We start from the raw sequence: 12,168 nt of genomic DNA, 5'->3' as shown, positions 1-12,168 counted from the left end.
GGTCAGCAAATGTCCCCTGGACCAAGTTGTTGGTATTTTATTGAAGGAGAAACCCTGAAAGTGCTTCCCCTCATGCTGTCTCACCAGCACCCCACAGCAGCACCTACCAGGGCTGGGTCCCACCTGCAATTGCCCCCAGTACCTCCCACTTACCTGGCACCCACAGCCAGTGCCCACACCTTGCAGCAGGAGGCTGGCCCTTGCCACAGGCTACTGCCCTCCCCCAGCCTGTATATTTTCCTGTTTGCCTCTTACCTTTTGCACTGATCCCAGGAATAGGGACAGTAAGAGCCTGAAGGAGCCAGAAACCAACCTCTGCTTGCAGACAGTTCGTGGTCTTCCCTGGGCTCACACCTTCAATTCCTCCAGGAGGGCTTGGAGCCTTGCATCCAGCCAAGGTTTGTTTCCAGGTGTGTACCGGGCTGGGGATGAAAGCAGGGGTGATGGCAAACGTTGCAGGGCTGAACTAATGAAGGAGAAGGGGGAGCAAGACTTTCACTAGACAGTTTTTGTTTGCTGTTGCAGTCACAACAGTTTTTGTCTGCTCTGTCAGGCTGGGTATGAGCCCAAGGCAGCTGCATCTGGGAGGATAAACTCCACTGCATATTGTTTGGGGTGGTTGCTGGGTTTTTCACTTCAAAATAGTATGGTATGTATATGGTGTGTGGAAGGGGACTAGATATGTACCTGGTGCTTTTGAGAAGAAGTAGTTGTACTCTCAGTACAAGTGTTGTATTTTAGAGTAGCACAAGGACCTTAAGTGGGCAGTGATGGGTGACCTGAGGGTTGGTGGGGAAAGGATTAAGATTTGTTAGGGGTTGCAGATGATACATTCAACTTGTGCATGACTGCAGATCCATCCCCAGAGCTCTGCTTGCTTCTGGGCTGCTCTACTGTACCATCTCACATCTAGCCTTGCATCATGCTGTGCTGTTGCACACATATCCAGGATCTGAAGGGACCAAATGAGTCTGTCTTGTGCAATGCTCTGCTTTCCAGAAAGCTGTTGTCTGACCTACCCATCCCTGTAATGAACAGGCAGAGAAATGAGGTCAGGAGTTCCATTACCTTCTAATGTTGGAGGAACTTGAATCGCTTTACAGAACTGGGAGGTGGGCAATGTGCTGTGCTAACTTCTGTTGCCAGTGTACAATAGGCTCTTCTGTGTGTCATCAGCTCCTGAGAAGTTGCTGCTGCAGTGTATTTTCTGAAGGCATAAATGCCTCTGAAGTCTCGGTTTCTGCTGCTTGGTTACTGATGCTCTTGGCAGCAATGTGAAAGAGAGATTGTTGGAGATGTTTGCTGGGTATAAATTAAAATACAGTTGTTTGATTTTGGAGAGCTGAGAAGATGGCAATGGGAGATAAGCATTTGTCATTTAACATCCACCTCTGCCTGCATGATACCACATTTTAACTCAGTAGGGAAGAGAGGTACCACTAGTCAAAGCAAAACAACTTGCCTACCTTGTATTGGAGGAAAAATCCCCACTGGGCTCCAAAGCTGAGAATCCTCTAGGTACATGACAGAAAATTGCCTCTTTACTTTTTGGCAGTCTATGGGGGGCCACTGAAGCTCCACTGCTGGGACCCAGCCCAGCCCAGCCCCAGGTGGAGCAGAGGCAGGGCTTTGGCTGCTGCTCCAACTGGTTCTGATCTCTGTGCAGAGGCACCTAGGTTGGGAGAGCAGTCTGCAGCCTGCCTTGCAACACACAGACCCATGCTCTTCTGGCTTTCTTGGGAAATAGCCAGACATAAGTCAGTTCTGATGCTTATAAAGAAGACAGAAGTAATATTAAGTGCCAGATGCTCTGCAGTTGCTAATTGCTTTGCTTGAACTCAAATGTCAATTTGCAGCTCTGCAGATACCCTGTCACAGTCCTACTTCCTCAGCAGGATGAATGCAACTGCCTCAGCACCCAGCTGGGCACTGCACGCTCTTCCAGCTGTTTGGCTTGGCCTCGCCACAGACCCAAAGCAGAGTCAGACCATGCATCACACAGACTCACAGGCTTGCATGTTGCAGCTATAATACTTCACAGCTCTAAGCTGTTCTTGGGTTTGGATTGTTTTTTCCCCACTGTGGAAGCCCCCAGCTACAAGTAGCAGCCCACCTATGCAAATACTTCCCTGGGGAAACTTTTGCTTAGAACAGCAGCCAGGCTGAAGGCATCCCAAGCAATTCCAGCCATCAGACAGGAAAGCAAACACTGTCCTAGGATCCTCCTGTCTGCACTAAGGTTAGATTGAAGGCATGCTGCTGCACCTGAGAACCTGTTCATTTCAATTCTTGATGCTGTGGATCACAGCCAATGGGGCAGTGGCTCAGGTTCATCATTGACATTCAATGAAAGATGAGCTTGAGCAAAGCCAGCAGTACATCTGCACAGCTAGGAAACTTCGGTGTTAAAAATAAACTTGCACTGAGACCTCTACTTTTGCTTGGGAGTGGAGAAGCAGCAACACACTTGAGAGCAGGATGTAGCTCAGGCTGTTATCAACCTTAAGGAATTCCCTCTGAATCACTGCCCATTGAGAGAGCTGCTGAACTGTTAACAAGTTTGCTCCAGGCCATTCGTAACACCAGGCAGAGAACTACTAATACTGCTCAGTGCCTGCCCCCCAAAACATAGAGGGGATAGGAGGTGTAACCACCTGCCACACACTGCAACTGTAAGGTGCTTACAGGGGTTGCAACCCATGGCCAACAGATTTTGGGATGTTCGCAATTTTACGTGGAGCTCTTCAGAGGAGCCCCACAAGGGACTGGGGCAGTGATGATGATTTGCAGCCCGTCAGCAGACATCTGCAGTGAGTGGGGAACAAAGTTTTGAGGACATTATGACTTCCATCTGTCATGGGTTAGACGGCGATACAGACAGTTCTTCCCAGTCCTGTGTACTGCAGCTCTAAATGGATTTCAGTGGAGTTGAACAATGCTTGTGAAATGGTAGATGGAGACCTTTAGGCCTGCTGATGTTTCAGGAGGAGCTGTCTTTCTTGGGAACCAGAGTGTGCCTCTTCCCTCCCTCAGCGTGTTATTCTGATGTGGCTGTGGAGATAGAGCCAGGCTGGCAACAAGTCATTGCAATGATTTATTAGCAGTTTTACATTTTATAGTGTTGACACATTCTATGCACTTAGGAGGAGTAATCTCAGATAAAGGTTTAATCTTCTTTTTCTCTTCCTTTCCTTATTAAAGGATCTGAAAACAGCTGTGAAAAGTGAATAGATTTTAACTATTGAGCTCAAGCTGCCAAGATGTTATTTCCTGTAGCTTTGACTCATGCAACTGAAGATGAGTTGGATCAGAATATTGTTTGTAGAGGGGATTTTGTCTCCCTCTGCCACCCCCAGGCTCATCTCTATTTAAAACCAAAATACCAAGGCATGCTCCCATGTGTGCTCATTTTTCCTGCTGGAAAGGCAGCTCATCTCCAGAAGTGCTCAGAATGCTGTGAATCTGAGCCCTCAAAAGCCTCCCCTGAGCTCCCCAAGGTCACTCACTCACCAAGAGTAAGAGTCTGGGTTCAGGTGGTGTGGACTGATGCCATTTGTGTTGCTCAGGAATGTGTGATGAGGAAAGCAAAACTTTCTTCACGACAGTTATCATCCTGGGCTGAGCATCTGACTTGCAATGAGACCTGCCCTCAAATCCATGACTGCACAGCATGGAAATCTAGTAAAACGGTTTGGACAAATCTGGTGCTAAAATCAGCGTAGGTTGCATTAGCAATTAATTTTTACAAGTATTTTTTATCATTCATGTCTAAATTGATGACATAATTGATTTAGCTGCCACAGAACAGAGTAAATTACTGCTCTCCACATGTGGGATAGGAGGTCACAAGATAAGTGTTCTTTTCTCATTTCCTTTATCTCAACATCTCCTTCTACACCATTTGTGCTGTAACAAGGCACAGACAATTGAGAGAAACCTCCAGACACTTCACATCCACTGCAGTGTTATTACCAGCAGCTGGAGGCTGTGTGCACAGCTAACATCCCTGTTGCATGGAGGTCCTGCACAACAGCTATGTATCATTAATGCTGCCCTCACGCAGAGATGTAATTGCTGCCTGGGTCTTTTGGTGGCTTTGTGCCCAAGGGTTCATTTCATTCTTGATGTATTATAAATGAACATAACAGTACTTCTTACAAACAAAATAAAGCAAACCAACCAAAGAACAAAAAACAAAAACAAAACAAACAAACATTAAAAAAGCCACAACAGAACACTCATGCTGAAGAAGCTTTTGCTAACAGGCTGACCTGCTATCACATATTTAAAACTGTAGAAAGCACTGACAGCTGTCTTATGTTATTACAGGATTGCTGTCACAGAAGTCACCTTGAATAACAGTACCTTGATTCACACATGTTAAGGGCAAAAACAGGGAGAAACTGTTGTCTTAATTTTCCAGAGCTGTTTAAATTAGGCATTGTAATGAGATTGTCAGTCATGTTACCTGGCTGTTGAGGCTTTGGGACTGCAGTGGTGATAGAGTTGTTCTTATTAAAAGATTCACAGCTGACATTAAAAAGGGAAAAGGACCCTTCAACTTCTTAGAATTAAAGAATCATTAAGGATTGTAAAAGACCTCTGGGATCACCTAGTCCAACCATCACTCCATCCCCACCGTGCCCACTGCCCATGTCCCTCAGTGCCACATCCACATGGCTCCTGAGACCTCCAGGGACATTGAATCCACCACCTCCCTGGGCAGCCTTGAGATGAAATTTTTCCTAATACCCAACCTGAACCTCCCCTGGTGCAACTTGAGGCCATTCCCTTTCATCCTGTCACTGTGACCTGACAGAAGAGGCCAACCCCCACCTCACCATGACCTCCGCTCAGGTGGTCATAGAGAGTGATGAGGTCTGCCCTGAGTCTCAACTGAACAACCCCAGTTCCCTCAGCCACTCCGTATGAGATTTGTGCTCCAGACCCTTCACAGCTTCGTTCCCTTTCTCTGGACATGCTCCAGGGACCCTGTGTCCTTCTTGTAGTGAGGGGCATTCTTGTAGAGGGCTGTCAGCACAGAAGGCTGTGGCTGGGAGGCTTTGGTTGTTCACTGCTTCTTGGTAGAGCCATCTCCTAATGCATTCCTGATCTGCAGCAATGCCAGTGAAAGTTCTCCTAATCAGACAATAAAACACAGGTTGCACAGCAATTTAGTTTGGAGGAGAAAGCACTGAACTGCCTAGGGGAGGCCTGTCTGCATATAAGAGGGAGGATAGAGGGAAAAGGTTTTCCTTGCGCATCAGTAGCAGCCACTGCCTGGTAGGCAGTTACTGCATACTCCCTGTAAACACCTTCCGTGGGCAAATGCCCAGTGGGAATTTACATTAAATAAGCTCGGGATAAATGTATCTCAGATGTTTGGTTGTTCAGTCTCTGCATGGTATATCCATACAAGGGTTGCAGAAGATAAAGCTCTTCAGCAGAGGTGGATGTGTGACGCTTGCTGCAGGTACCAAATTATTTGCACTGTGTATCAGGTACAGAAGTTTTGTTTCCAGATTCAATTCTGGTATAGGAGAGAGGGGAAGCCAGGATGACAACCCTCTAAGCCAAAAGCAGCTGCTGCAGCATGGGAGTGAGCCACTCCTGTTGCCTGTGGGGCTTGGGGAAGAAGCCATGGGCTGTAGGCAGCAGGAGCGTAGGCCTGTGCCGGGTGAGTGGCCAACGGCTGGGGCAGTAAAATACCACAGTAGACTATTTGTGGAGACTGAGGACTTTTGGTATCATGGAGGCTTTTTCAGACAAATATTTGCAGGGGATGGACACATCCTCACTGGCTTTGCTTGGAAGGAGGAGGTAAGCAGGCCTCTCAGGCACTTTCTCAAGCCCTGACTCTCTTCATGTGCTGAGACAGCTTCCTTGCTGGGGGGAACCATAAGGCAGACAGAGAGAATCACATCTTTGTCTAATGGCATGTTCCTATTTTTTTTTTTTTCTTTTCTAGGGAGACTAGGGAAGAAAGAAGTGCAAAGGACCGAAGAAAAAAGATGTTGGTGCTGTCTAATGACACAGCCCTGAGCATTCTCCTCTCCAAGCTGCTTCAAGACCACCTGGAGCAGACAAATAGCACTGCCCCCTCTACAGTTGGAAGCACTGGCGGCAGCCTGGAAATCATCTACGTGCTGATGATGGTCGGTCTCTTTGGGTTCTTCACAGTGGGAGTCATGGTGACCAATATCCGTGCTAGGAGGCTGGAGGACTCCCACAACCCCTACAACACGTACATTGCAACAGACATTTGGCACAAGAAGGACCAGGAATATTTTCAAGCAAAGCTTATAGAAAATTACAAGCTGTGCTGTGTCTTTGAAAACCAGCTGGCAGTAGAGCAGCCAAGCATACACATTCCTGAGGAGAAGTCTTCCTAGCCAAATGGGAGAAAGGACTGAACTTTGCATGGGGACAACCCAAGCAATATCTGCTATGAACCAGGCTAGCTCCCTTCCCACCTGCCAAGCTCCTGGTGCTGGCCTAGGACAGATTGAATTACAGAGATGACAGTGAAGCTGATGGGTTTGTGATGGCTCGGGTGCTGCAAAGTTGCCTGATCACATTGTTTCAGTCTCTGTAAAGTCAGGGAAGGGGACATACCAATAGGAGTATCATCAACTCATCAGCTTCACCTGGTGAGAAATGCAGTTCATGTTGCCAGCATGAATTCTTACAATAGTCAATATACTTCAAAACAAACTGGATCAAGCATAAGCTAGAGTTATTAACAGCCAAGTATTGTTTAAGCAATTGTTTTCAAGTAAGACCATTGTCTTCCAAGAAAATGTAGCAGAAAGATTTTCTTTGTATTTTTGAATAATTATTATATCAACTGTACAGTGTTATGGACGAGTAATTTCTCTGAGAATCATGTAGCTTTTTGAGATAGAATTTTTTTAAAAAAAGAATTTGCTTTATTTTTGCTGAAAACCATTTGTGTGAAAAAATGCAGAATTTGGAGGGAACGTTTTTAGTGTCTGTCCTTAATTCACATTGTGTACCACAGATAAGACTTGCAGAGTACTTACGTTTTTCCTTCTTGTGGATCCAGGTCGATCTCAGAAGCAATATCTACCTTTGTACATGGACTGAGTGTCCATGATACAGTGTTGTGAGTCTCAATCACCTTTAATTATTGCAGAAGACCTAGGTGCTAGCCTTTGGTTGCAAAGTGAATTTCCACACTGTGAAAATTGGTTTCTCAAGATCTCTGCTATTTAGCCATGAAAGCAGCTTATCTATGTACCTAACTTGTAGCCCATTAGTTGTTTCTCTAGCTCCCAAGAACAGCCCCCTTAGCACAGCTGTTTATTTCTGGAACTATCCCATGTGAGGAACCATGCTAGCAAGGTATTTCTGCCTGTGGCCCCCATATGCCCTCCTTCCATGGACTGTGTACACCAAACTGCAGGGAGAAGGCAGCAGCTGAACTCTGCTGCTCTAGCACCAAATATTGGCTGTCTCTGCTATCAGGCAGAAATATGGCTGCTCTGAACACTGCCTTGCTTAAAATAGCAACCTAGCCAGGTCAAATCCTGTTTTCTTGTATGGGATCAAAGAAGCAATGGTCTGGGCAGGAGGGGACGTTTTTTTTTCTACTCTACAGATGTACATCTCATTTTTAGCTACCAAAGAGTGAGAAGAAATGGGAAAGGCTTGAAAAAAAGTCATCCAGAGCAGTTGCTTCAAAGGCAAGGCAAAGGCAGAGTGGGAGCAGATCACTACCAAATATTTGGATAGGCAAGGGATGCAAAGCACTGTACTTTCATTAAAGTATCATTCCAGCCATGTTTATCTTCCCATGATACTTAAACTTAGGACACTTGAAAACACTGTGTATTTTTTAAAATGTATTTGTATGGTGCCTACCATTAAGCTGAGGGTGAGGGCAATGTTTTAAGTGTCTTGAACAGTTTGGAATATATCTATCGGCTTAATTATCTCAGCCTTTGTCTCCTCTAGAGGAAGGTAGACCAAGCCAGGCTTTGGATAACTGTGAACTTCTTGGGCACTGTCCTTTTGGGTTCTTACCATGCAGTCTGTATGCTGCTTCTACTTCCCGCGTTCTGTGAGAATGCAAATGTTCTCGCTTGTTGGTTATCTAGGTGTAGACCCACAAAGCATTGCTGAAAATGTTTAATCCTGCATTAACAATGGCCTTCACTGCATTAAAACCTTTGAATATTAAGCATTTCAAAAGGTCTGCCTCCTGCAGCTCTCCTTCCACTCCAGGTGCTTTCAGGTATTTTGGGCTGAGTCATTTGCTGGTGGCCTTATTTGAATAGGCCCAATGTAGCTATTTGTGACAAGGTCATTGTCTGCATTACTTAGCTTCCACTTTTTTTTCTTTTTTTTTTAATCTCTGCCATTTTATTTATTTTAATAAGTGAGGAACAACTATGCCTTAGGCATAATGTTTTTCTCTGTAACCAGGCTACAAAGCACCTTTCTATGTCACTTGTAGACTCCCACAGTGGACCTTCACATTACCTTTCAGTCTTTCTCCTTCTTCCCGTACATTTTTCACTTGTGACAAAAACCAATAAAATATTAATTACAAATGTTGCTTGTGGCCTTAGAAGTTTTTCTTCTGAGCTGTTTCATAAGCTTGCAGAAAGAGCACCGATTCTACCTGATGGGCACCCACTCACCCGTCACATTTCTACATCCTATTAATGAGGGCCAGGCCTGGGTGCTGCGATATGTCCCAGTACACCTAGATCAGGAGAAACAATAAAATGTCAGGCACAAATTCTTTACCTCAAATAAACTCGCAGGGTTTGCAGTTCACCAGGCAGCTTGACTCTGGTTCAGTACAACAAATGAGGAAGGTCTTTTGGCACTGCACAAGGCCAAAAAGAGCATCCTGGGATGCTCTGTTGATGCAGATTTTTAAGGTTAGAAAGGATACTTTTGATCACAGGAGAGATACAAGTCGGGTCAGCCTGGTCTCTCTGTATTCTTGAAAAAGGCTCCAAAATCCCTTTCTGGATCACGTATTAACAGTTTTGGAGATGGGAAGTGCGAGCCAGCTGCAGCCTCCATTGCAGAGCATCCTTCAGGACTTCCACATAGCTTCCACTTCCTCTGTCATTACAACTGACTAATGCAGGAAGGCTGACACCGAGTCCATCCCTGACTTCATGCAATGAAAGCACAGGTTGGCCAAGGAGTACCTACAAATGTGTGATTAGTTCACCTTTGCCATAGACAAAACCTATCATGTTGTTACCAATACAACAGTGATCATATTTTCTGGTGGTTTTTTTTTTTTTTTTTATTTCTTATTTAATCAGAGAGGTGGAAGAAGCTTAAAGTCATTAGGCAAATGTTGCACAAATGTTGCCTCAAATTCAAATTTTGTTGCTTAGGGGACATAAAATAGGCAAGGGAACTCTCAGAGGTTTATTTTTCTCCAGTCCACAATAGCTTAAGTCCCTGGCTTCATCACCTATGGCTTATTCCAGTTGGCAGCCTTGCTGCTCATTGGCCCAATGAGCGTACCTCCAGGCATAGGTATTGCTCACTAGCTGTTTATGCTTTATATAAAAGGAATTATACACAAAAGGGCATTCTGAAATATGGAATTGTATAAAAATGGCATTCTGAATTTAAGCCCTACTTTGTTAGCAGTGATGTGATGCTAACACACAGAAAATCTTAACCAAAGGCAAAGAATTAATATAACATGTGCTCTCTTGCATATATTTTGGAAAATTCTGTGGAGTTTCAGACTAACTTGGAAGTTATGTGCAACAAAAGCTACATGTAGAAGATATATGGATAACTGCAGTAGAGCATAAATGTGGACAAGATTCTATGTTGTACCTCTGAGATGGACAGATCAGTCCTCATGCCTGAGAAGGAAGAAGCTCCAGGACAGCTGTAACTAGGTTATGAGACCATTGGTGGCCAAGGCGTTCCCTCTTCTTCCCTTTTCTGCCTGCCCTGGAAAGCTGGCTACATTGCTTAGACTGTGGTCAATGCTGTGACTGCTGCAGCTTCCCAGCCCCAAGCACGTCTCTTTTGGCTGTGCTTGCAAAACTGTCACAGGAACGTCACCTGTAGTTCCCCTACCAAAGAAGACCTTCACCAGCCATATATGGTGTGAGCTGCAGCATGCAGCAGGATGCAGCTGCCCTTCTCCAGCAGCACACAGTCATTTGCCTGAATGGCAACATGTTCATCTGTTATATAAATATAAATCTGAGGATATATTTGTATGGGATCATAGAATCACAGAATACTTAGAGTTGGAAGGGACCTTTAAAGGTCATCTAGTCCAGCTCCCCTGCAATGAACAGGGACACTAATGCTAGATCAGGTGGTGCCTCACCTTAAAAGTTTCCAGGAATGGGGCATCCACATCTCTGGGCAACCTGTGTCTGTATATATAGATAGACAAATCTCAGCTTTAAGATGACTAGGTACTTGTTGTACATGTAAGAAATCCTTAGTGCTGATATGGGAGATCAAATCCCTAGTACTAAGAACTCCATGTGGAAAATGATTCATTGTCAAAGATAACTCCAATGCACAAGCTTTAAATGAGCTCCCCCACCTCACTTTATAGTTATCAGTGTTATCTTTATTAGCAGTTGGTTGGGTCAGACCTGCTATACCGGGAAACACACACAAAGACTAGCAGGAGGAAGCCGATAAAAATAGAAGATATGAGCAATCAGAAGTAAGCAGAACATTCTTTACAGCTGATAACTGAAATTATCTTATATCATATTTCTATGGTATCCTGTTTCAGTTTTACACGTCGTTATCGCCAAGCCAAACTCACTTGCTAATCTCCTTATCCAGCTGCAGCCATCAGCTGCGCATGTGAAACCTCTATGAAGCCTTTCTCAAGCAATTGCTCAAGGAACCAGCACAAATGCAATTGCTTTGCAGAGGAGGCTGGGAAAGGTCACGTTGTGTTTTACCAGTGAAACAGGCAGGATTGTTTTCCCTGAAACTGAAGCTGTCCTGTCTGCTTGGCTGGCCTTGTGGGCAGTTTCAAGTGGAAAAATGGTCCTACTCAACTGCCTTCCAATGGCAAGAAGCAAAGGCCCATAGCCTGCCAAAATACTCTAGCAAATAACTAAATTCATGGTAGTTCTAGGGCAGGGCTTGCAAGAATGCTTGCATTTTGAGGCAGTCCTCAACAGTGTTTTTGAATGTGCTTCAGATGAAAGAAAAGGCAAAATTCATATAAATCTTATGGAAAATGCGTAAGTACTAAATACAAAAGCGAACACGGTGGCCATCTGCTCTGATTTAGCAGAAGAAAGAATGATTCTCATGCAACGCTTTCTCTAGTAGACCTGGATTTTCTGGTTGGGCTACAGTGCATTATTTTCACAGGCACACCCAGCTTTGCTGAAGTAATTCTTCCACTCAGTCTGCAAAACCCACACACAGGAGTAGGGTCACCAACCTTACAAGACCTAAAGCCAAGCAAAACAAAATGTGGCACCTTAACGTGAGAGCATTTCTTCTGAAAAATGCTTAACTCATTACAATAGCAGTTACAGAATGGGCACACATTGCACAGCTGATCTTCACAGCAATGCAGTTGATTTTGACCGAGGTCCAGTTGGATTCTCATTCTGATGCTGTTTCGAGGTGCAATAGCTTTCATACTTCTATACAAGAAAAACATGACTCATTAGTCCAGCTGTAAGCATTCATTCTGATTTGATCCCAAGGACTCAGAAGCGCATGATTACCCAATATGTTCATACTTCTCTCTTGGGCACAGCCCCATCCATAGTACTAATTCTGCCTCCCCATACTGGCATGTTTTCCATTTTCCAGTGTTTCATTCCATACCGCAGCCTATGGCCTTCAGACCTCCATCCCCATCTTCCCCATAGATCCACAGGTCCTTGCTCGGCAAAAATAAGTGTAACCCATCTGCCTTGGTCAAAAGAAGCAATATCAGCACAGGATCTAGCACATTGTTCCCTAAGTCTTAGCTCCTATTTCCTTTTTCCTTATGACCTCCAGCTTCCAGTGGCAATGGTTGATTCAGCAGCTGTTCTGGTTCATTATTGTGCACATAAACCTCAAACCTGTGGTCTTTATTTAGGCCCATGGCAACAGCCAGTTTAGAAACCTCCAATGACATGACTTTTTGTCCTGGCAGTGTTTTCTCAAGCA

The 12,168-nt window shown here is 44.8% G+C and overlaps 1 protein-coding gene across 2 annotated transcripts; it reads left to right on the top strand.

The window, feature by feature from the left end:
* The first annotated feature begins 256 nt into the window (after positions 1 to 256).
* On the top strand, positions 257 to 9,151 carry KCNE1 (potassium voltage-gated channel subfamily E regulatory subunit 1). 2 transcript variants are annotated; one of them, XM_048959898.1, is made up of 2 exons: positions 257 to 398; positions 5,969 to 9,151. In XM_048959898.1, the coding sequence occupies exon 2, from the start codon at positions 6,012 to 6,014 to the stop codon at positions 6,390 to 6,392; it is 381 nt and encodes a 126-aa protein (XP_048815855.1). In that variant the 5' UTR covers positions 257 to 398; positions 5,969 to 6,011; the 3' UTR covers positions 6,393 to 9,151. The 2 variants fall into 2 exon arrangements, with proteins under 2 accessions (XP_048815855.1, XP_048815846.1); XM_048959889.1 differs by having other exon boundaries at positions 257 to 410.
* The last annotated feature ends 3,017 nt before the right edge of the window (positions 9,152 to 12,168 follow it).

Source organism: Lagopus muta, chromosome 1 (assembly GCF_023343835.1).
Source record: "Lagopus muta isolate bLagMut1 chromosome 1, bLagMut1 primary, whole genome shotgun sequence".
NCBI classification, from domain to species: domain Eukaryota; kingdom Metazoa; phylum Chordata; class Aves; order Galliformes; family Phasianidae; genus Lagopus; species Lagopus muta.
This window is presented reverse-complemented; position numbering and strand designations above follow the sequence as displayed.